Source organism: Sceloporus occidentalis, unplaced genomic scaffold (assembly GCF_023333645.1).
Source record: "Sceloporus occidentalis isolate IW3139 unplaced genomic scaffold, rSceOcc1.0.p SCAF_9, whole genome shotgun sequence".
Classification (NCBI taxonomy): Eukaryota; Metazoa; Chordata; class Lepidosauria; order Squamata; family Phrynosomatidae; genus Sceloporus; species Sceloporus occidentalis.
Window position 1 is genome coordinate 32,778,985 of NW_028316989.1, and position 25,720 is coordinate 32,804,704.

At 41.3% G+C, this 25,720-nt stretch overlaps 1 protein-coding gene across 1 annotated transcript in view; it reads left to right on the plus strand.

The window, feature by feature from the left end:
* The window catches only part of ARID3B (AT-rich interaction domain 3B), a 51,895-nt gene that overhangs the window by 14,467 nt on the left and 11,708 nt on the right, over positions 1-25,720 (plus strand). Inside the window, exons 3-4 of the mRNA XM_089538594.1 lie at positions 10,105-10,176; positions 11,158-11,230. Coding sequence (XP_089394720.1) covers positions 10,105-10,176; positions 11,158-11,230 — 145 coding nt within the window. The remainder of the gene's footprint in view (positions 1-10,104; positions 10,177-11,157; positions 11,231-25,720) is intronic.

Genomic DNA, 25,720 nt, shown 5'->3' on the forward strand with positions numbered 1-25,720 from the left:
TTGTCTACCTTTGAGTCATTTCTGACATTTGGCGACCCTAAGGTGAATCTATCATGGAGTATTCTTCGCAAGGTTTCTTCAGAGGAGGTTTGCCATTGACTTCCCTTGAGGCTGAGAGCATATGACTTGCTCAAAATCACCCAGTGGGTTTCCTGGCCAAGCTGGGAATCAAACTCTGGTCTCCAGAGTCGGAATCCAACACTCAGACCACCGTGCCACAATGTGGACTGAGCCCCAGTTTATTCACCCACATCCATTTCTTTACTGGATCTGCACAGTGATTCTGGACTTTCACAGCTTTCTCAGCATCACTTGTGAAATAGAGGGAGAGCTGGATATCACCAGAATAAAATCTGCAATATGAAGAGAAACCATTTTACTCAATTTGCTGGTACTCATCCCCTCCCAAGACTTACGGCTACATGGGTGGGACGAATGGATTCTTTTGATCCCTCTTGGTAATGTTCTCCTGTCAAATAATCTGTTTGCAAGTGCTACTTAAATTGACTTTCAGTCAGAACGTATGTTTGATCTAAAAATGTCTCTCTCTTGCTATCTGTCGTGCATTAACAGCATTTGAAATTGATGAGTCCTGGACTAAAAAGGTGTTTCTGGCATCACTTGGCTCTTTTCCTCGTCTTCCTCTCATTTTTAAAAACCTGAGCTCCATTCCACCGAGAAGTCAACTGGAAGATAACTTGCGCCTTTTCACTTACCGAGTATGCTATCGAAAGGAAGAAGGGTGTTGATGCCTGGCTGCTTTGATTTCCATTCAGCCTCCCACAGCCAAGTAAATAATTGTTGAACACACTTGCAGACAAAAGAGCTGGCTCAGCTTATGACACTGGGGCGGTGAGAATCTTGTCAGCACAAAACGAGGAGGGAGTGTTGGCCGCTTGTCAAGAGGCTGGCAAATCCCCAAAGAAAAGCAGAGGAAGCCAGTTCAGCCTTTTCTCTCTCGTAACACTTCTCAAATCCATCTGGACTTTGTTGTCAAAGAGTTTTAAGAGCTGTAGTAGGGAAGGGCGATTTGGCTAGCTGTCGCTGAATGGAGGAGAAATTAAAACGGACATGTGAGAGTGACATTATTTTAGTAGATGGTAAGTTACAATCCCTACCTAGTTTACGTGATAGTTAAGTACTGCATATACGCGACTAAAATCAGCCTCAAGTCAAAGGCAGGTTTTGGGGCCAAAATTATGGAATTTGATATGACCCGTGGGTAAGTCAAGGGTAAAACTTAGGGGTATATAACAAAGGATCTAAAGCAGTGATTCCCAAACTTTGGTCCTCCAAATGTTTTGGACTTCTGCTCCCAGAATTCCTGACTATTGACCAAGCTGTCAGGGGCTTCTGGGAGCTGAAGTCCAAACCACCTGGAGGACCAAAGTTTGGGGACCACTGATCTAAAGGATGAAGCAAAGGAAAACAATGCCAAAGAACTTAGAAAATTACAAAATTCTAGCAGGGGTAACTGTTTGTGCTCACTCTAAAGGCTGGATGGATGAGAGAGTATTGGGGCAGAGTGCTTCTTTTAGGTGCTCCCAGGATGGATTAAGCTGCCTTTCACCAGGGGATGGGTCCTTTTTTGATAAGAGTTAAAGTACAAGACTTTGAGCCGTGGATAAGTCTACCCAGTTTTTTTTTTTTTTTGGGGGGGGGTGTGTCATTTTTTTTACTAAAATTTCTAGAATTATACATGAATATTTTTTTCTAAGAGCAACACATTTTGAATGTGCATTCTTCCTAAATATGGAGAAGGCACCAGATCCTGTCTGATCTTGGAAACTAAGCAGAGTCAGCCCTGGCTAGTACTTGGGTGACAAACCATCAATGAATACTAGGTGCTGTAGGGTGTGTTTTAGAGGAGGGAACTGGCAAAACCACCTCTGGGTATTCCTTGCCTAAGAAATCACTGTGAAATAGCTTTTCCATTGTAGGATTGACATACTTGTTTATATTTGTAGGACTTGGCACAGAAATAGTGCCAAGATTTCCAAGCTGATAAGTTACCCAAGGTGTGTTTGTGAGTGCTTGACTATGAGCACTCTGTAGTCAAATGCAAATCAGGCTCTTTAAGTGGGGTCAAAAGTGAAGTCATGCAACTCAAGCTTGCAGTCAGGATGGTTCATGTGGGATGGGATTTTTTTTTTAAATAAAGCCTTGCACCTGCCAAATTTAGATACTGCTGAGGAATTTGGAATGCAAAACATCTCTGCCTTGAACATAAAATCTCTGAACGATAGACGTCACAGTTTTCATAACTGGCAGAGACCGTTCAAAGATGTGCAAGCATTTTCTTGACAAAGCATTCTGTAACATATATGGAATATTTCCCTTTCCCCTTTTTAAATACTGAATCAGCAGCATTTAGGGTATAGTTTTTTTGTGGGTTTTTTGGGCTATGTGGCCATGTTCTAGAATGGACGCTGGCCATGAAAGCCTTTGACTTCGCATTTAGGGCATAGCTTAGCAGAAAGAAGTAAGCTTGATTTTCAGTACTGTTTCTGCTGAGGTGTCCATTTCAATAGTGCTAATCCCACCACTCCTTTTGCTTTCTCCCAAAAAGGTAAATGACTGTCTCACACTTTGCTGGGAAAAAGGAAAGGACTGCACTTGTGAAAACATGTTTACAGTGAAGGCCAAACCTAATCTCCATCCCAGACTTACACTGCATTGTCAATTTCATATTGTCCGGGGATACCCTGTATGACTGCATTGGGTCCTTGTGAATATATAAGGCTTCCCATCTGCACACTCCTCTCTGCATAGACGCACATTGCTCCCTGCCCACGTTTAGTCTCATTGCTCTTTATTTATTTATAGCATTTCTGTAGTGTCCCATAACCAGCAGTAGTGGAGCGGTGAAGTTGGTAAGAATTGTATTTCCCTGTCGTTGTTTGGATGTGGGCGGGCTTGAGCAACTGCAAAGCTGATAAAAAGTCATAAAATAAACCTAATGAAAACATACAACTGGTAAAGTACCCATGTGTAATTCAGCCACTTTCCTGTTTTTCACGCAAAACTCTGATCAGGTAAATGCTTCTCAAGCATTTAGAAAACTGGAGAAGTCAGACTGAGGCCCATGTTCAATAAGAAGGGGTGGGGATATTTTCTCCCCTGGTTCTTGCAAAATATAACAGGCAACAGAAGGTTTGTGTGTGAGAGAGAGATAATTATTGCTTTTCTCTTACAGTGCATGAGAGCTTCCAGCACAGGGCAGTAAGCCTGATCTTATCAGAGTTTTGTAGTACAACATTTCCCCCCCTTTTTAACAGCATCTGGTTCACTTCCGAGCGCTCTTCTCCACCCACAGAAGGAATTTCTGCTGTTTTTCCAATAATCCTTGATTCGTCCCTCCCTCCTCCACCCTTAACTCGGTGTGTGGCAAACGTGTCAGGCTTAAGTCAAAATGGCCCCCTTGGACAGCATGTCCTTGTCTCAGGCTAGGTGTCCATTATTTGCAGGGGCTGCAAATCAAGAAGACGTTTGTGATACTATAGAAAAAATTAGGGGGCCTGCACAGAATTAAAGGTTAAGTTAATGAATCTGGCCAGGTCTGTAGCTGCAGTTGGGAAGCCCCTTAGATCACACAGCTTTGAAACTCTATAAAGTGTTACTGTAGTCATGATTGGTCCCAACCCTTTGCATGGTGGCTCAGAACAATTCTCATCTGTTCAACTCCAGGCTCATAAGAAGGGTTTTGTCTCCTCCTCCACCTTCTCAGATTTATTCTTAGCAATGGTAATTTGTAGTCTATTATTCTTGTGGGTAGCCTACAGTAGCAATGTGTAAGATTTCACTTGGTGACTAGTCAAAAGCTGCTCATGAATACAGTGACCTAATTCTTGATAGCTTGAAACATGTTGCACCATCTCATACCACCACTGTTTTTGGCTTTGACAACCTTAAAATAGTTTGGGTACCACGGTTTAACATGAACTTTTGACATGATTGTAAAACCCCAATGAACTAATATCTGCAATGACTGTAAACTAATATCTGAAATGACTTCCCTTCCTCAGACCAGGTACTCCAGATGATCAGCTGAATATTCCTGCTTCCCAAAGATGTTCCCTGCCTGGCCCAAAGGGATCCTCCAGTGGGGAAATATTCCCCACTGGAAAGGATGCAGAAATGGACAGACAGAATATCAAGGTGCTGGAGCAAACAACCTAAGAGGACCAATTCCAACATTTGTGATGTACATTGCAAATAAAATAAAAATAAATGGCAAATAAGGATAGGAAAGCTGATAGCGCTGAACAAAATGGTGGAAGATGTGGAGAAAGTAGATAGGTAAAAGTTTTCCTTCATCTCTACTAATACTAGAACCTGAGGATGTTCAGTGAAGATGGGAATGTTCAGTAAATGATGGGAAATTCAGGACAAATAAAAGGGGAGTCCTTCACATAGCACACAGTTTAACTGTAAAATCTGATGGCTACCCACTTGGACAGATTTTAAAGGAGATTAGGCAAATTCATGGCAGATAAAGCTGTGCATTACCAGTTTTCTCAATGGCTACATTGCTTATAATCCCACAGGCAGTATACCTCTGCTTACCAGTTAGTGGGGAAGGTAATCAGGAAGGTGCATTTCTAGTAGATTGATGGGTTTCTTAGTAGAATCTGGTCAATCGCTATAGAAACAGAATGTGGCAGGAGAAAGACCTTTGGTCTCATTCAGCATGACTCTTGTGTCTTTAGGCATGCAAGCTGGTGAAATAAACCTGTACAACCCTATCCTGAGGAACTAAAATTGTTATGGAAGTAATACATAAATATTCCTGATTCACTTGGCTTTTGAGAGCGCCAGCCAGTCTGGAGGCTGTTGAGTCATACGTAAATTTGGTATCCTATTATTCAGATGATTTACTCAATTATTTTTATACCTTTGCTTTTCTAATAACTGTGATTTGCCCCAAGACTTCTGATCTGTTCAGGATAAAAAGGCGAATAGACGAAATTCTCTGTAACTGTAGTGATGGAGACCATGGAGTGGGTTCACGGAAGGGAACAGTGCATGAGAATGCCATCTGAGGGCTGGAGTCTGGGCCAACAGCCATTTTGAGATCGAGTGTAAGAAATGTTCAGTGTCCCCTTTTCATAAAAATTGACCTGGAAGTTGTTGTCTACAAAAGCAGCTTTTATATCCACCATGAAATTTAGTGGTGCAAATTTAAATTCATGCCACTGGCAATAGTGACTGGTCTCTTCTGGGTGTTATAGTCTTTAAAAAGCACTGTACAGCTATTGCAGAGGTGGTGGTGGTAGCTGACACCTTCGGACCTTGATTTGTTCCTCCAGAATGAGGGTACCTCAGGATTTTAATTTTAGAGATTGCAAATGCTGCATCATGTCATCTGTCAAAGACAACCTTTTAAAAGATACTGATATGGCTGGGCTGCTGCACACAGGCAGAGAACTTGTTGCATAAATGCAGGGGACGAATCTCACTGCAGATGAGATGGTGATGTTTCTTGGTCAGTTCAGAACTTTGCTTAACAAGAAATTGAAACGGGTGGGTGGAGAGGAATAGTTTTATCTCTCAGGAATTCCTGCTTCTGTTCTTGAGGAAAGGGTTAACAGGCTTTTGCAAAGGGGGGTGGTTCTGGTGGGGAAACTGAAATTGTTTTGGACATCTGAATTCCACTCTAATAAGATGTTCCAGGTGGCTGGGGAGTAATCCTAAAATAGCTGGGGCTCTAATTGCTTCTGTAAAGTCAGGCTTGCAATCTCTGGGGAGGAGCTGCTCCCTGGCATGCTTTGATAGCAAACTAACCTTAGAAGGTGTGTTTGTGGGGTGGAGATGAAGGGGGAATGTTGCCAGCAGGTTCTTGGGATGCCCCAAGGGCCTAAAACTGCCACCCTTCCTCTCTCTGGAACAAAACATTTCAGAATCTTTTGTCTGTGATATCTGTCTGTTAGAGCTCACAGGTAAATTGCAACACACCTCTTTCCTCCTCCAGATTTGTAAAATCATTGCAAATACTTGCTGTTTCTGATCTGAAACACAACTGGAGGTTTTATATTCCATAATCAAGTATTTATTGTGACAAGAATAGCAGTCTCGAGCAAAGAAAATCTCTCCAGAGATTTGAGAGAGAACAAAGGCTGAGGTCCAAAACACACTGCAGAAATATTCCAGTTTGAGACCGCTTTAACTGCCCTGGCTCAGTGCTAGAGAATTCTAGGAACTAGTTTTGTGAGATATTTAATCTTCTCTGTTAGAAAGCTCTGGTGCCGCAATAAACAACAGTTCCTGGGATTCCCTAGCACCGAATCGGGGCAGGTAAAGCAGTCCCAAACTGGATTATTTCTGCCGTGGGTTTTGGACCAAAGCCAAAGGTTCAGATACCTGCTCAGTCTCTTGGAGCAGAGGAAATGGCCACTAGGTTGAATAAAAAGGGATCCATTTGAGTGAGAAAATGGAAGAGCTGCTGTCCGTCTGTGGAGGATGGTTGGGTGATCTGCTCGACATGGCTAAAGCTAAGGCTGGGATGGTGGTGGTGTTAATATTTATTCTGTTATTATTATTATTATTATTATTATTATTATCATCATCATCATCATATATGATGATAGTGAGGTTGTCATTAATGCTATGTCAGCTAGCAGCCTGTTTTGTTACAAGGGGGGGGGGAACAGATTGTGTCACTTATATGATTGAATTAAATGAAGTAAATTGACCTAACCTTTTTTTTCTTGTATAAATCTTTATTTTTTACCTGCTAATTTACACATTTTTAATTCTTCTGCCAGTTGTGAGAAAACGCACATGACGCACATCCCTTTTTATTTAAGAAATAAAGTCTATACTTATCTCTCTGATGCAACCATGTTCTAATTGTAAACAATGATATTTTTTTAATGAGTAGCCTTTAATGTATCTCAGGCTATCTGATGGAGGAGACCAGAAGCTTTTGTTTTCTAATGCGCCAGGGAATGGCACCATATTTGTACCCCTTGGCTATAATTCTTTCTTTTAAATTTGGAAACTCTTCACAGACCATAAGCGGTTGTGTACCAGCACCACTTCATGGACTGCCACTTTGAGTAGCACTCATGTAAATGGCATTGCTTAAAAACAGCACCTTATTAAAAGGTCTTTCTAGTATTTTTCTGCCACTAGAAGGACAGGAAGGAAAGATGCCATACTAGCCTCTCCAGGTGCCTAACATTTCACCAGGTGTAGCCTACAAGCTTTCAAGCCTTTACCAATCCATATGGATCTTTTAACAGAAGCTCAGGGTAGTAGTTAGTGGGATTCTGCAGCGTTCTTGCATTTCTGCTAAGGTTGCTTTCTTTCAGCAATGTACAGTAAGTACACCGTGCTCTTCACTCCAAAGACTTTTAGAGCAGATTGCAGTTAAAGCTGATGCCATGAGACATATCGAGAGGGAATTCAAGACTCTAGCACCCGGAGGAGAACTGCCAAGCTACAGTTTGCCAGCTTTGAAATCTGATACGAGATTTATATCTATTCGTCATGATACAAAACTGTCCGTGTGTTTGGCCTCGACATGGATTTGTCGTTGTTGACAGTCTCATTAGAAAAAGGAGTGGGCAGAAAGTAGATAGAGATCTACTTGTAGCTCTGGGTGATTTGCTGGAGATAAGCACAGGATTCATCTGGTTCCCATTTGTTTCATAAGGACAAATAAAAGTGTAAGTGTGTATGTGTATCAAATAAAATCATCTCTGCTATGGGAGGTGGTGTACTGAAAGATTGCTTATTTCTCAATCTCATCATTTTGCTTTTATGAAGTATGAGCTTTCATTGGCTGCTTTTGAGTACCTTTTGAGCACATCTTTGTGCATTTCTGTTGGCCTGGGAGGCTCACGTTTAGAACTCTTGACCTATATTAATTCAGTTTGCATAAGAAGCAGAGATTATCTTGGTAGTCAAAGCTTCTTGGAAAGGTAATTTTTTGGATAATAACTCTCAGGATCTGGGAGTAACAATCTAAAAAGTAACTTTTCCAGGCTGTGGATACAACCGGTAAGTAGTTGCATTCACGACTGATTATTCTGCATCTGTTCCACCCACTCAACCACTATTTCGTATCTGGTTCTGGTTGGTAGACCTCAAGATTCTAGTAACAAAAAAGTAGATTGTACAAATCTGAAGTATGCTGTAGAAAGCCAGGGTAGTGCTAGAATGTAAAAACTGTTTCTTTTATTCTTAATGGGAAAATGTTCTGTTGGCTTAAAGAAAATTATTCCCCATGAGTGGTAAAAGGAAGATCCAGAATGAAATTTTAAAAAGCTAAAAAAAAAAACCCACCCAAAAACATGCTTTGCATTTTTTAAAAACCTTTTTGCTTGTACATAGCATTTCCAAAGGTGTACTTTGTTGAAAGAGAACCATTGTTTTGGATTTGACTCTCAAGCTGCCTCCAGTTCACAGCTAAAGTAGAGAAGAGATGTGCGTTGCCATTGCTTATGACTCATTTCTTATGCCCACAAATGGGGCATGGGAATAATTCCTGCTTAGTCTCTACCTCTCCTCCATACCTGGTGATTGATGTTGTTGTGTGGCTTCAGGTTGTTTCTGTCCTAGGTGACCCAATCACAGTTTTGTTTTGTGTTTTTGTTTTGTTTTGTGTTTTGGCAAGATTTGTTCAGGGGAGGCTTCAGTGACTGAGCAGGGATTTGAACCCTGGTCTCCAGAGTCATGGCCTGATACTCATACCAATACACTATGTTGGCTCTCAGTGACTGATGTAGCTTCCTTTATGTCCCCTGATGGCCATTGTTGTCTGACTTGTGTCCATCTGTCTTAACCAAGCGCTGGTAGTTGTGAATGATCTGGCTACTGCTGCATATTTTTAGACTAAGTTGGCTAATATTGTAGTTGAGGCAATGGGAGAGTGGTGTCTGTGATTTTTTGCATGAGTGACACCTAGATGAGTTCTCCTGCCAGCAAAGCTCATTTTCAAAGCTCTCCCTGAAAAAGGGCTGGGAAAACCGACTGCCTGTAATAAACAGCTGACATAACAGAAGTGGCAATAATCCTCCATTAAATATCTTTCAGCTGATGGGGCTCACTGGGTAATTGACTTTCCAGCAGGAATTACTGGCTCAAACTAAATCAGTCGGCATTAGGGCAGCCTGCTGCCATTTGGAAAGGGGGAGAGTGTAGCTTTGCCTGACTCTGACAGGGGCTATTCATCTTGGTAATTCAGTGTACGTGTCACTACCAGATGACACTAAGACTGTAGACATTAAAGTGGAGTCTAATTAAAAACTGTTTTTGTTTGGAAATCCCTTCATGAATTCAGTGGTTCTTTATCTGATTTTAGATCCTGTGTGCTCACCACCAGATGGTGGACGGGTGATCCGAACCAGCCGGCGATGTTTGACCTCACTCATTTGGCTTTTTGTCCGTTGCCCAGGCTACTTTTACACTCTGGTGTTTGCAGTTCAGATGGCCACAGAATATATCAGTCCGTTCCCACAATCATTAGAAGCAAATGCTACTCTACCACTTTCTCCTGGTTTGGCTGTCCCTTGAGATGATGATGAGCATGATTAGATTTTGCATATAGTTGCTTCTGTCTGTCAAATGAGTGTCAGCAGGGTCCAACTTTAAGCTTGGATCCAAAGTACTATGAGCAGGAACAGAACATATATTGCTGGAGTTGAGTGAACCCTTGCAGTCTCACTAGGAAAACGATCTCTCAGTGAAGTGTCTTGGGACTGCACTACAGTTTGAGAACAAGTGAATAAATAAAATACAGGCTATATATAGAAAGTGCAACTGTTCATAAAAAGGTTTTGAAAAAAGCTGCTGCAAATCTTGCACAGGAACATTTGAAAATGGAAAATCTCCTTCAGATCTGCTTAGCATTGCTTTTCTTAGGCAGAACTCTCACAGTAAAACAGGAAAAGTCCATATGTGACCAGAAAGGGTGTTTGGATATAGCTCTTGTTTCTAGATGACATCTGACTCGCAGAATCTGGTTGCAGCAGTTAAGAAGATCTTCTATTTCTTAACTGAAATGTTTGCTATGTACTGAATGATTCATTTATATTCTACCTGCTTGCTCCTTTTAATTGCCACCTCTTACGGTCTTTTTTTTTGCTTTCCCCACTTTAGAATGGGAGCTTGAGCTGGAATGAAGATGTTGATGGCAGCAGAGGAAGAGAGGTATCTCGAGACTTTGCCAAGGTTAGTACAATGACTTAGGTTTAATCGTATGTTTGACTCTAGGAGGGAACAATAGCTGAGTTGCTTTCACTGTACAAATGTTGCTATCAAAGACATTAATCTCTGTAATGGTTCTGCAACTTGAAGGGAATTTCAGAAAGTTATCTCTTTAATTCCTGCAAAGTGCCAGGTGAGCCTAGCAAAAATGAAATGGCTACTTGGTAGAAAAATGTGTGCATTCCTTCCATTCCAGCTTTTACGTATGTCTTGATTAGGCCAGGAGAAAATGGGCTGACCATCCTTTATTGAGTCACTGATTCAGATGATCATAACTCATTCCAACACAGAAACAACAGGATCATCAACATTCTCTCTTTCCATCTCCTTTATTTCATGCACCTGAATCACCTTGTTGACTTAAGAAGCCTTGCTGCTCTTCTTTCTTTGAATTGTTTTGTTCTGGAACAAGAGGGCTCTGCCAAATGTAAAACGATAGACCCCAGTTTTTACCATGTAGTGTTATCACTGCTTAGGGAGGGAAGCAACAGAATCAGGGAGATGTGGCCATATTTATCTCATTATTCAAATTAGGCTTTGGGTTGATGTTTTCCTTTTGGTGAGCTCATGTTATGTTCCTAATGAAATCACCCCTGCTTGCGGCTGGCGCTCCTCTTTGGCAGCTGAAAGCAATTTAATAACCCTTTACCACCCTTGTATCCACTTAAAAATATTTCTGCTGCAACTTTTCTCTTCATGGAGATAGAAAAACAATTTTGTATCTGTCATAATGGCTCAGTGAAGATGGTCTTGATTTTAGGAACTTAACTTTTGCTTCCAGTCTTGGGGTGGTGAGGCATGCATGTGTGTGTTTGCATGTTAGTTCAAGGTAACGTTACCCTCCTGCCATTTCATCAGATGACACCTAAATTGCCCTGTGTTGCCTTATTTTTTCCCCACAAACAGTCCAGTGTGAGTTAAATTTTATTTCTTTTATTTCTCCAGTTATACGAATTGGATAATGACCCTGAACGGAAGAAATTCCTGGACGACCTCTTCATCTTTATGCAGAAGAGAGGTGAGTAGACTCTATATAAAGTTTTATTTAAGTATCCTGCAAAGGAGCAGTGAAGAATAGGAAATAGTTTCTTCATCGGGTTCAGCAGTTGTGAGCAGGGAGGAGAGACAATTAGTAATGCCGATTTTAAATAGAGAGATGTAAGTAAGTACTCCATGAAGCAGCCCTTCTGTTGAGTACTACATCACAATGTTTCTGACAGCTCCACCTCTCGCCCTTATTTGGTTCAGAGCCAAGTATGATTAAGTCATCATGTAAGTATGCTGAACAAAAAGTCCATGTTCCAAAGAGTTTAACATTAAAAGTGTGACAAAGGGAAAGAAAAGTGAAGGGTAAGAAAGAGAGCAGCAAGGATAACAAGAGATTAATATTAGCAAATAGACATTGCACAGGCTGTGCTCAACCTATTTTTTAAAATCCTTTCCAACTCAAGAAGTAGCAGCTGTAAGCAACATATTTTAATTCTCATAGTACAACCAAAGTTGAAGAGTGTCTTAGCAAATTTTCTAGCAGGGTGGACAAACACTGACCTTCCTGATGTTTTTTGGACTGCAACATCCAGCTTTCTTGACTAAATTGGCAATGTTGGCCAGGGCTGATGGGAGGTACTGTTCAACAAAATCTCTGTCTTTGCCCACTCTTGTTAGAGCAAATATGAAAGAAGCCCTTTCTTTCCTCCACCAGTGTTGACAGCCCAAGCCAACCTATTGAGACTTTATAATAATTGAAACAGGTTTTTCCACATCTTGCGGGCTTCTGCTTCCAAATAAGACACTATAAATAAATACAGCAAATCACCTCTCTGTTTAGTGCTGCTAAATCTAGAAACATAAATATAACCTTGACTGACTATAGTGTGTCATTTGGTGTGCCACAAAATGCAGGGTAGCTATGAAGCCTTTTCACTCCAGATGAATGTCTGAAGCAGCCTTTCATGATGAAGAAGTTGCTTCCATCTTTAGGTAGCATGATCTGATATGTAACATGATGAGCTAGTCCAAGCCAGTGAGTTAAGGTCTAATCTTGGCGGCTCGATGTGAAAGACAAACAGCAGATTTCACATAAGCTTCTGAAAATGATCGAGGATAAATAGTCCTGGCCCTGAATACTTTTCTCTGGCAGAAAACTGAGGGAGGGGGGTGTTGTTGTGTGTGTAGAGAAGTGCCTTGCTATATTAGGCCTGACACAGATTGAATATACAGGCCTTGTCTGAACACAGCAGGTGGCCACAAAGCAATTGCACCTGCAAGTGATAAAATGCCTCTTCAGTGGCAACAGTGATGGGAGAGCAGAATAAAAACCATAGCACATTTGGAGAAGGGAGGGAAGATCAGAAATGTGATCAGAACAAATGGATCAGCTTGGTCAGATTTTTAGCTTGAGCCTTCCAATCGGAGGAGTTGATTTCACACCTGAAAATGTCTTCTTCTGTAGTTTTCAAAGAGGTAGCCTATGTTGTTTGGCACCTTTAAAACTAACAAAGCTATTTTAGCATATGTACATAGACATGGTCATTAATATTGGAGTGAAACTAGGCGGCAGTTACACTATTAACACAGGTAATAAAACCATGAATCCTGCAGAAAGAGCCTTGGAGCTGGTTTGGGTGAGCTGAAGAAGAGGGGTGGCTATGGAGATGACAGCCCTGACTACAAACAAGGTTGATGTTGGGACAGAGTGCCTTTTAACCTAATTCTAGCACAGATGTCAAATCTAGATCCTGAACAATAAAACAGAACTCTGGTCACACTTTCTGAAAAATGCAGTCAGTGGTGATGGTTATGGATTTCTGTTCCATCTAGTGCTCAAGGCAGCTAAAGTAAATACTAAAATGTAACCAAGCAGAGACAAACTAAAAACAATAAAATAAAACATAAGAACCAGCATAAAAAAAAAACCATGCAACAGAGAGCCAACTTAGATTTCAAAAGGAAACCATTAGCTTACTTGAAGAGTATGTTTTTCAGTGGATATGAGATATTGGGAACACGGGGGCTGAAGGAATCTCCCAAAACTAAAAATTTCTGTATTTTATAAAACTAGTCTTAGACTGAAGTATTGGCTTTTCCCACCTTCTCAAGTGGGATTATGTCTGATTATTAACCTGGCTTTTGAGAGACCTTCTTTTTGGATGCAGGTTGGTTTCAGTGAAGAAATGATGCCTCAGAAAATGAATTGCTGAAAGCCAGCATGGCATAGTGGTTTGTGTGTTGGACTATAACTCTGGAGACCAGGGTTTGAATCCCTCCTTTGCTATCGAAACCCACTGGGTGACTTTAGGAAGTCACACTCTCTAAGCCTCAGTGGAAGGCAAAGGCAAACCCTCTCTGAGCAAATGGTGCCAAAAAACCTCTCCTAATAGGTTCACCTTAGGGTTACCATAAGTCTGGAAATAAGACTTGAAGGCACACAATAACAAGAAATATAATGCAGTGGTGCTAAACTGCAAAGAATTCTAGATAAAAAAAATGTTTTATTCCTTTTTGTGCCCTCCCTTGTGAAGATCTCATAAAAAGCTTCTAATTGTGCCATTCTTTTACTGCTCAAGGTTTCTGTGTGACCTTAGTTTTCCCAGATGGCTTGTCCATTCTGAGTTTGATGTGTATATACATAGAAGAGGCTTTGTAAGCCCAAGTGAGTGGTTTTAATGTTTTCCTGCTGTTGTATGCCTTATCTGCATGTTTTCAAATGTGAAAAAGCTTGCAGCAAAAAAACCTCTGATATTGATGAAAGCATTTGGCAGGGGGTTCTTTTATCTCCAGGCTGCAGTGGTGCTTATCAGGCCTATCTAGGGAATACCCTTAAGATGTGCCTCCTCTTACTTTGCTGCCTGCTTTTTGCTACCTGAAGGATATCCTGGAGTTTGTATATAGGCAAGGACAATATCCTTGTCTTTTCATCTGCTGGCAAAACATGTGTGAACTAAGAGGAGTGTCCCCCGCCCACTTGCACCATGCAGATTTCCCATAATAGTGTTGTGAACCCAGTAAGAGCTTTACCAGATGCTGGTGGGAGAGTCATTTCTGTTGCTGGTCCCAGATGAGATTAATGGTGAGCAAATAATTTAAAAAGTACTTGGTGTCTTGAATTAAGACCAGCACATTTCTGTGACCATGGAAAAACTGTAACTACAGACTACCAGATAACTGAGAGTTACACATTTGTTTCCTGCTTGAGACCATTGAACCATGCTACGAATGTGGGACGTATGTGTTCCTCTGTTTAAAAGATAGGGAAAGAGTACTCATGAAACACAGGAGGTTTCTTTTCACTCTTTTAGTTCTCAGTATTGATTGCCTTTTCCCTCTCTATACGTGGAGCATGCTATTCTATTATGCTTTCACTTACAGAACCTTCTGTGACATGGCTATAAGGAATTTGGAGAGGAAGGCATTGACTGCTTCAAAGCACTGGCTGTTTTGTTTAGTGTGTTAACTGCTGAGAGGACTTCAGCTCTCAGATAACTGTAAATTAAGCTGGAAAATCATTTCTTTTGTCTCAGGGAATTCAATTTGGGAAGAATGGAGCAGCATAAACAGTGTAGTGGAGTGAAATTGTCTGTGTTCAATTTCTTACTGCGGCAACCTGCTACAACCATACAGAAATGCTGATTTTTTTTTCAAGTGTGTGAACTACGCTTTTAGGATGGAGTTGTTATGTGGATGGCACTATTCTGTCCATTTTTCACTTGAAGAATCACAGTTTCAGTAGAAATGGTGTTTGGATCTCACATCAGCCAGGGATCCACATAACACTTGTCACAGATGAGTATAATTTTTGAAATTCTGGTAAGATACCTTACCTTTCTCCCATGTCTGGAGAAAGATAGAGAGATCTCCCAGTGTTGAGCTGGGGCTCAGATAATATAACTTGTTAGTTGTTGAACCTCTACCTTGTTTGGCATTACAAGGAGAAGCCTGTAAAGCTGAGAGGAGTCCATGGCTGATTTTTGGTATGCCTCCACATGCAATTTGATATCACAGGTGGTAATAATAATAATAATAATAATAATAATAATAATAATAATAATACTTATTTATTTATATACCACCCTTCAGCCAAAGCTATCAAGAGCGGCTTACAATTTGTTAATTAGGTAAGACCTTGCCCTCCTCAGAGGAGTTACTGTGTTGATAAGTATATCTTCCCTGCCCAGCCTGACTAGCAAAATCAGCCAAATTGGTGATCCCTCACTTATTAGGAAAATCTGCATTTATCTGGGTCCCATGTTTCTCAGGGGGGAGGCAATGGCAAAAGTCCTCTGAACAGATCTTGCCAGGAAACCCCCATGATAGGTTTTGCCTTAGGGTCACCATAAATCAGAATGACTTGAAGGCACACAACACACACATACATGGTTCCCCTTATATGTAGAATACTCTTCTGCCTATCTGAACTTTGAATAATTCAATTTTTTCTTTCCTATAAGAAAAGAGACACCAAAACGCATTTCCTGTTATCTGAGAAGGCCCTGGGCACTTTTCATTTCCATCTTAATGGCAGACATTTTTGCTGCCACAATTCATAGCCATTGTGCTTTATCAACTTTAGCATTAGGCATTTTGATAGTATTATAAGGACGACCATGACTGGCAAAGAAAGTAGTCTGTTTGCTGCTATGTGCATCAGAGGTCTTACTTCAAACTTGAAGCAAATAGGCTCAGGCTGGCCATACTAAAGGCTTAAGAACATCAATGGATCTGCTTTAGGTTTTTTCTTCTTATTTTTTCTCCCTGAAAACTGCATTTCTCCTTCAGATTTCACTGGGGAAAGGGAGTTAGTTCAAGGGTCAGAGGGGTGAGAACCCCACCAGTAGCAGAGCTGTTGAACATCTGGTAAAGATGTTGGGAGTGCAAAGTATATTAAACCCAGCTGTGCCGGTAGCTGTTGAGCGATTGAACACTAGTGAGGCTTAATGTGATAGGGAGCCACCTCCATGAGAAACCTGCCCAGGGATTAATGGGATATGATGGGCTCCATTGAGCTGGAGCTGATATGGAGAAGGGGTTGGATGGCTGCCATTGGGAAAGCAGGAGGCATATACCCAACTGCTGCCTTCAACTTGGCAAATGAGTTTAATAAGCGGATGTGATCTGTCAGTCTTAACCAATGTTCAGTGGTGCAGTGGAGGGAGGGAGGGAGAGCAAAACCTGATGGCATTTCCATGGGTACAGATAAGAACAGGGCCTCATGTCAAATAGAACATGATTAATTACCTTCCTCCCCAGCTCCCTGTTTGATAACCATGTGTGATGGTCTGCAGGCCTGGTGATCAGGTAATGATGGTCACATCAGGAGGTGTGAATACCTGCGGTGGAAATAGACAAGAGGGTGTGGAATGGGATGAATGATGTAGAATATATGGGATGGGGAGGCAGAAAAGGATGCATTCTCTATGGGTTTTCTTTTCATGCTAACTTTAAATCAAGACCTTATAGCAAGTGTGAGGGAAGTACAGCACAGGGCTGCTTGCATGCCCTGTACCATCCTTTTACAGCCCATGAACCCGCCCAGTTCCCACTGAACCTGTCAGTTTAAAAAATGGTGCAATTTTGGGATGACAAGTAGTAGTAGTAGTAGTAGTAGTAATAATAATAATAATAATAGGATTTATTTATATGCCGCCCAATTATTGGGAATCTGGGCGACTTACAACAGAGGGGATAATAGACTGATAAAGTACCCCCAAATAGCTCTCAGAGGGCCTCCCCATGCATGACAGCAGGTAAATCCCTTGTTCAAATATTCTCCTTTTCCTCCATTTATCTTCAAAATGATGACAGGAAATGATGCATCATCACTTCCACTTACCATCTTAAGGGGCCCCCTTCCAACTGTAAGATTAAAATGCTTCTTAAGCTTAATTCTTCTAAGATTTACTCAAAAACTTTCAACTATACAGTAATATTCTGGTATTGTTTGGCCCCATCCTTTTGCCTTTGGCTTCAGATAGTATTGAAATGCAGCCTCAAGAATTTTTCCAACATATAATTTAGAATTCAATACACTAGGAGCGGTTTTCTATCTCTGATCTAGGGAATATAAAGCTTGCATTATCCACCAGCTTATGCAATTTCTAGTGACTGAGAAGAAGAGACAGCCACTTGGTGATTGGATCAGATTTGAACCTGCATTTTACTGGTCTGAGTTGTAACACTCTTAACCACTAGACCACAGTGGCCCTCAAAGTAGTCTAATCCAATTTTTAAAGTATCTCTTCCATAATTGTCTTAACTAGGTAGGTTCAGAGTTTGAGAAAGTAACTTGTTTGACCTGCAGCTGCCAGAATCCCACAACCGGCATGGGGAGTCATAGTCCAAACGAGCTACTTTTCCAAGCTGCGTCTTAATGGAAAATAAAGGGTAGAATGGGAAAGCATGCTCCATCACCATGGGTAGCATTAGAAGCTTTCAAAGTAGAAGCTTTTGGAGAAATAGCCATGTTAGTCTGTTGCAGCAGAGGAAGGGAAAAGGATGGGGGAGAGAAAAGGGGAATCCAACATCACATTGATGAACCAATTGATATTTTAGCATGGACTTTTCTGGACATCAATCCACTTTAATTTCAAGTTGAAAGATATCCAAGATACTTAGCAAGAAAACTCTTGCTAAAATACAGATCAGTCTCAACTGTACTGCTTGCTAGATTCCTCTTTTCTTCTCCCTTTTTCCTTTCTGTGCTTCTTTTTAGAAGTTTTCCCCCCAAATCCCACCATTTTGAGAAGGGGGCCATGAGCTTATGCATATTTGTGGCTACCATCCAGGGCACAACTTCAAATTGTCAGCGTGCAGCAGCCGCAGAGAATAATTCATCACCTTGGTGTACAGGCATCTTGTCATCTCAGCTTCTGGGCTCGAGTTAAAAATGCCCCCTTTTTTAGTCTTCTGTGCCTGAAAGCAGACACCTCGGCTGCTGTTTATTATCTGTGTCCAAGGCCCCGTCTGATTCTGATTACTCTGTATCAGAGGTGAGGTGGCTTGGGATTGTGTGGCTGCAGGGGTGAACAGAGCTGTGAACATTTGCACATATATGTGCATGCCTATGTGCACGGGAATGCTCTACTAGCAAAAAAAGTGAATGTATACTGAATCCGGAGGCAGAGGAAATGGCCTCGCCCACCCCTTTGCTGGCATGGGGTTTGGCCCCTCCGTCTGGATAGCTGTGCTCCTGTGCTGGAAGAGTGGGGCTTGCTGGAAAGTACAGTAAAAAACACGTTTGCCATCAAAAGGCAACAAGTCTTATGCCGTGCCCCCGGTCAGTGACCTTTCCCTCTGGAATTCTCCCCTCTGACCCCCAGATCATTAATCCCCACACTGCCAGATGACAGTAATCCATCATGGGCCCTGACAAGCCTTGCAGCCGGCTGTGAAAGGATCTGCTCAGCCTCGGCCTCTCTCTCTGTCCCATGATGCTCGTTTTTCAGCCTTCCTGTTCAGCACTGGGGGCTTCCAATAAAGACTTATCACCTTTCCCTTCCTACCCGAAAGTGGCAATGCGGGGGAGGCAAGGGACCCAACATGGGACCTTTCCACACTTACTGTGTGTATTTATTTCTGTCAGTCTGCACCTGTGGAAGGCTCTTGAATACCTAAAACTCAACCTACCTTTTTTGCCCCCACTATTGAAGCTGTTTCAAAATTACAGCATCTTTAAGGCAGACAGCTTTAATATAACACACAGTTTGTGGATTACTGTGCGTTGCATTGCAGCAAATACATACCAGTTCTGTCCTGCCGGTTGAACGAAACCTTCAAACTGGCTAGCGCTGTCAGTTTAAAATTAAAGTTTTGGTTTGGTATTAAAACAATAGCATACTTTTAAGATGGCAAATAAACAATATATTTATTTTTTATGGGTTATGGGTGGTTTTTATGGAGCAGGTGGGTTTTAGTTATGCTTTTAACTTTTTTATAGTTTGATGCAATGTTATGTTGTTTAGAGATTATTTTGATGGTTTTGAATTTTATTGAAATGTTTAAATCTTTTTCCCTCCTGTAGGCAGCATACAAATTAGATGATAGATAGATAGATAGATAGATAGATAGATAGATAGATAGATAGATAGATAGATAGATGTAACAGCAGTAATAGAAATAGTAAAATACAGTCAGCCCTTCTTATACACATATTTTTTATACACGGATTCAAGCATACACGGTTTGAAAATGTTTCAAAAAAAGTATAAATTTCAAATATCAAAGCTTGATTTTCCATTTTTTAAAAGGGACACCATTTTGCTATGTCATTATATTTAATGGGACTTGAACATACACGGTTTTTGTTATACACGGGGAATCTTGGAACCAAACCCCAGCGTATAACAAGGGTCCACTGTAGTAAGAATACAGTCAAGTACCCAATGAAAACTAGGGCAAATGTAACAGTAAGTTTTAACTTTGTATGGTTTTTTAAAATTTCTTTTCATGTAAGTTTTAACTATGTATTTTTCCCTTTTATCTTGTATTCCTTTGAAATGGTCTGGAGACTTACTGAATAAAGATGTATTGTATTATTGATAACAGTAGTAGTTTTCATTGTTATAAATGTACAGTCCGCTGTCCGTATTCATCCACTGCTTGAAAATATTTTTTTAAAAAAGCAAACCTTGATTTTGCCATTTTTAAATAAGGGACACCGTTTTACCATGTCATGTTTTTTTTTAAATGGGACTTGAGCATCCATGGATTTTTGGTACCCACAGGGGATCCTGGAACCAAACCCCAGCGACTGCCAAGGGCCCACTTTAATAGTTTTTATTGTTGCCAAGAAAGCCAGGGAAGCAAGCCATAACTGAATTTCTCAGGGAAGAGTTTTCCTTACCCAGGGTGCAACCACTGAAAAGGCATTGCCTCTCGGCACTCACTTTTGAAAGCAGAGGCAGCACCAGCTCCTGGAGCAGAGCCTTTGATTCTTTAAAGAATGTGCAATGTTATGTATGTTTTGTACTTTAATGGTTTTAAAAGATGTTGGTAAAGCTAACTAAAAAAATATGTGTACTAACTTTGCTGGTCATCAAGAGTAGCAGAGCTCAGAGAAAAGCAGTGAATCCCAAACTCATCCTCATCTCTACTTCCCTCAGTTAGACATTTTATTATGTGGTTGTTGTTGACTGTGAGCAGGTTTTAATGTGATTTTTCTCAAAGCCCAGAGGTATAATCAACATATAAAAGTGAACAAAACCAATTACAGTATAACGAAGTAGGTAAAATCTTCCAGTAATTTCAGAATTATTTTCATTGCATCATCCAACCAAAAGAAATGAAGTCCATCTCAGTGCGCCAAATGCATGTGGTGACCTTCTCGAACCATAAACATGAGGCGACATCAAATAATGTTCTCTGAGTGGTCAAAAGATCATCTAACCTATCCAGGAGGCAGCATGCACAGTCCCCAGGTGGCCATGAAACAGATTGGGTAGCCTTGGGGAAGTCATCTTTTCTCACCCCATCCTCCCCCTTAGGGCTGTTGTGAGACAAAGCCATTGCACGTACACTTTCATATGAATGTACTCGGACTTTTTCTTAGTGAATATGCCAAGCCTTGGTGCCATAAAACCAAACTTGCTTTCAGAAGAAGGGCAGTATTTAGCCACAGCAGATCAATAGGATTGTATTTTATTTTTGAAATGAACCAGGATTTGTGATTCTCAGTGTGCTGCTTCCTTTGCTAAGGGCATGCAGAACCCCGCAAGACAGAGATCCTGAACATATATGGCTGCCCTCTTGATTGGGTTTTCAGACTTCAAAGGCTCTGACGGGGGTTATTAGGAAACTGGATCCGGCTGTGAAGTTTTGAAAGAATAAACACAGAGCAAGTTAAATACCCCCTTGATTGGACTCACTCCTCATCCTGAAATGCCGCTACTCAAGCTAGGAAACATTGTGGTGGTATTCACTGGGCAGAGGTGTTCAGAGCAAACAAAGAGACGACTGATGTTTGACCTGGTTTAGTCTGTTAATCTTAAGAATAAAGGTGCAGGGAATCAGTGGATTTTCAAGTGATGTTTGGGGAATCTTAGGGCCATTGGGATAGACTTCTTTTTTGTGCACTGGAGGTTTTGACTTACCACACTTTTAGCTTTTAGTTCATCACATAATTTTAATTTTTTTCCCCTGTTACAGACTGAACATACAATTACAGCTGTCCTGTGACCATTTTGCTCTTGATTTGAGTTTTATCAAGCCTCTCAGAGGGACTGTATCTTAGATTTCTCATATGTGTAATGTGAACTGACTTGTTGCCTCCTCAGAAAGCCTGTGATCTTCTTTATGATACTTAGCATTTGTATGGAAAATTCAGGGTTCCTTCAATTTTGGACCGACTCTGAAGGGAGATGCTTTCAAAGGCACCCTTCCTTGAATCATTCTGTCTTCTCCTTCTTCCTCTTCGCCAGGAGCAGGAACTGCGCATCAGTCTCATGTGACATTCCAATGCCTTTGGTGTTACCATCAGGCTCCTGTCCCCATTAGCAAATATTTTTTGCCAAAAAAATTGGAATCATCACTCTGAAAGTAGAAGAGATACTAGTACAGATGGTCTGGATGGTTAGACATTCTCTATGGCACATTCAAATAAATTCACCAGCTCCATGTCAGTAACCATTGCAGCCTTGCAGTGTCCTGGTGTTGCAGTGAGAAGAGGTGAAGCTTTGAAAGTGGCCTCCAAATAAGTTCATGTTCTACATGAGATTTGAACCAGGACACTTCCTGTATTGCAGATTTAACCACTGTTTGTCCACTGTTAATTTCCACAATGTATACCCAACACTCCAGCCGACAATTTGTATTCTCAGGGGAATTTACAAAGGACTCCTTTGCCTCCACACTTATACACATACAAACATTACCCCCTTCAATGCAGGAATATATAGCTAAAGCACTCCTTAGAGACAGCCATCCAACTTCTGCTTCCAAAGTAGGAGAGTCAGCCACCCTTCGAAGCAGCCTATCGGTCAGCAGTCAGACAACTCTCACTGTAAAAAGTTATTTCTAGTGTTTAGGTAGAATCTCATTTCTCATAATTTGAATTCATTGGTTCATTTTCCAGTTGCAGAAAGCAAGCGTGCCCCATTTTCTACAAGACATCCCTTCAGATCTTTAAAGATAGCTATCATGTCACCTGTCAGTCTTCTCTTCTCCAAGTTAAACACACCCAGCTCTCTTGGTCACTCCTGATACGATTTTGTTCCTGGTCCTTTGATCGTTGTGGTTGCCCTTCTCTGGACACATTCCAGCTTGTTCTTCTTGAATTGTAGTGCCCAGAACTGACACGGGGTTTTAAGTGATGTCTGACCAAATCAGAACACAGTGGGACTACTACTTCCATAGTGGCTTAAATACCCTAAAGTCACCAGATCATGTCTGATCTTGGAAACGAAGCAGGGTCAGCCCTAGTTACTACTTGGATGGGAGACCGCCAATAAATGACAGGTGTTGTAGGCTGTATCTCAGAGGCAGAAACTTGCAAATCTGCCTCTGAGGATTTCTTACCTAAAAAACCCCCAGAAATTCCTGAAGTTGCCATACATTGACAGGTGACTTGAAGGCTCATACACACACTCCCTTTACCTCCATCTGGGCCCTGTTGACTTATGCTTAGCTTGTGGTCTACTAAGACCTCAGCTCCTTTTCACATGCACTGCTTTCAAGCCAGGTGTCACCCACCATATATTTTTGCCTGTCATTACTCTTGCCTAGATGTAGTGCCTTACATGTTGATGTTCATTTTGTTAGTTTTGGCCCAATTCCTCAGTATATCAAAATCATTTTGAATTCTCTTTCTGTCCTCAGGGGTATCACCAATCCACCTCCTTTTGTATCACCTGCAAATTTGACTGTGTTGTTTAAATGGGGCAAATTCTGATTGCATCTGGGTTTTTGTGATTCTGCAGTCAGTTGATAGTGATTGAATGGTAGCTGCTTGAAACCTCTGCAAAAGTTAGTACAGACTAACTCAAGACTTAATTTCTGGCATCCTGATGCAGATACTGCTTTTTCAAGCATTTGTCAGTGTATTCTGCATGTGGGAACAGATGTGTATTGCTGACAAGCCATGGTGCTCTCCCTGGCTGGCTTTCCATCCCCTCCCATCTCTCTCTCTCACACACAAACAACTTCTGAAGCCATTTTCCTGTAGTTACTTGCTGCTATTCACCCAGTATATAAATAGGCCGCCTGTGCAGTCTTCCTTTCTTTCTCTTTTTCTCTCTCTCACCCCCTCCCCTCTTTCTCTCTCTCCCTTTTTGCCAAGAAACTTTATTAGTTGCCTCCCCTTTCACTCTCTTCCTGCCCCATCTGGTCACTGGATCAAGCTTGCTTAGTAATAAGTTAATACCATTCACTAAATTGGATTGGGAAAGAGTGGGTGGGTAATTAGCCATATAGGCAGCCTCAGAGCGCATAAAAGTGCATTTGCCGGATGCAAAAGCTATAACATTCTGGGCTTTAATCTTGGTTAATTTTTTTCCCCATGCAACCAACACACTCTTGCTTTCTCAGTTCATGGGAAATGTTCATCAGGACTGCAGGAGACTTTCACATACAAACATGCACACAGTTTTGCTTTTGTGAAAGCAAGAGTAGGCCAGGGCAGTTATGCTCTTCATCAGCAGATATGGAAAGCTTCCCAAGTGATTTATACAGGATGTGGCACTCAGCTGTTGGCTCCACCGTGGTGTTTGAACCATGTTGTGTCCTGCACAGCATCTCTGGAACAGATGTTGTCATAAAACTTGAAACTGGAACAGGTTATAGGATGGGGAGGCAAAGGAGCTGCTTGTAGAACAATTGACTATAGAGCCTATACTCCTCTTTGTTCTCACAGCAGGTTCTCCTGTTGCACTTTGGGACATAGGTCTTCACACACATCTGTTGGAACAAAAAGAACCATTCGCCTGAACAAAAGCCCTGTTTTAACTACTCTCATGTTAGCACACCTCTGTTGTGAATCTGCTTCCTGCAAATCCCACCCTTTCTGAAGCCACCCACCCTCCGGTATTGAAGACTTTACAGGGTTATTGCAAGGATTATGTCAACATAATTCACATGAAACATTACTCAATCGAGTGTTTGACAGCACCAAATTAATGCTAATTCTTAGTTATGCAGAAATGTAATATCAAATGTAGTTATTAATTCCAAATTAATGCTAATTCCTAGTTATGCAGAAATGTAATAGTAGGAATACTTTTTCTCAAGAGTACAAAGATACCCATAATCTAAGGTAGAGTGGAGCAGAGTTTGTACTTCATACTGCAGCATCCTGTTGCAGGTCACTTGTGCCATTGTGTACCAAAAGAGTGGGTCATATGTGGTCCCTGAGGCTGTTTTTGTGGCCTTCAAAATGGCCAGGCTCCCTAGATAGACCTTCCCTTTTCTGACAAGGGGGGGGGGGGAGAATTTTCTCTCCCGGAAGACCCAGAAGTAGCAATTCACCTTTTAAACAAGTTTCAGTGCTCTTGCAGTGTTTATAGAAAATACCAGTTTTTAAAGCCAGAAGTTGACTTGTAGCCACTTCTGACTTTTGGAAGGAGCTCTTTGGGCTGTCTGTACAATTCCTGGAAGGTCTTACAGGCAAATAAATAAATGTCCACCATTTCTGCCACAATTGCCCATGCCTGGTTTACCGATTGCAGCCCTGGCAAAGGCCTGCAGCCCTCCATTCTTCTGGCAAGAACAGAAGCAGAGAGGATCTGGTCTCTGGTAAAGGATGAAACACCAGGTTGGATCAACCATTATTCTGAATGTGTAAGCCTGGTGTACTGCTGCTACAAACTACAAAGCAGTATATTTAAAGCCAATGAAGGGGATATTTCTTTAGCAGAATATCATGTCTGAGAAGTTCCTTGACATTTAATAAGCGAGGAGCAAAAACACAAGAGAATTCCACCTTTGGCGAATGGTAGAAATGGGCAATGAGAAATTTCCTCTGCTGGCATTCCCAGTTCAAAGTATGTCTTGTTTGAGCATTGAAACTGTCCTTTATATTGATATTTGTTGCTGACATGCTTTCCTGTGTGTGTGTGTGTGTGTGTGTGTGTGTGTGTGTAAGTAAAATCTGATCAATAGGAACTTCTCATATCCTGAGCACAGCAGCAAAAGAATGCTATGGTTATGAATGTTTTCTGCTAAGGAGCCTGACAATGATTTACAGGAAATCTTTCCTATGGGCAGCATCAGTCATGTTTGCTTGGGGTTCCCCCCCCCCCCTTCCTGTCAAAGCCGGCCCCTCATATGAGCTACCCATTGTGGCATTTCCTATTCTGCTCGCATATGGGATTTTAAGGATTTTAGTGGCTAGATATGTGTAAACACAAAATTCTGGAGTAATCACATTGAAGTGATGCCATCTGAAGAGAAGGTTCCATCCAGAGGCGCTTTGTCCATGATGCAGTGAAAACTAAACCAAGTCTTCAAGTCAATATATATGTATAGGTGTGTGCATATAGAAAGCCTTGACTTCTCTGAAGATGCCAGCCACACTTTAGTGAAA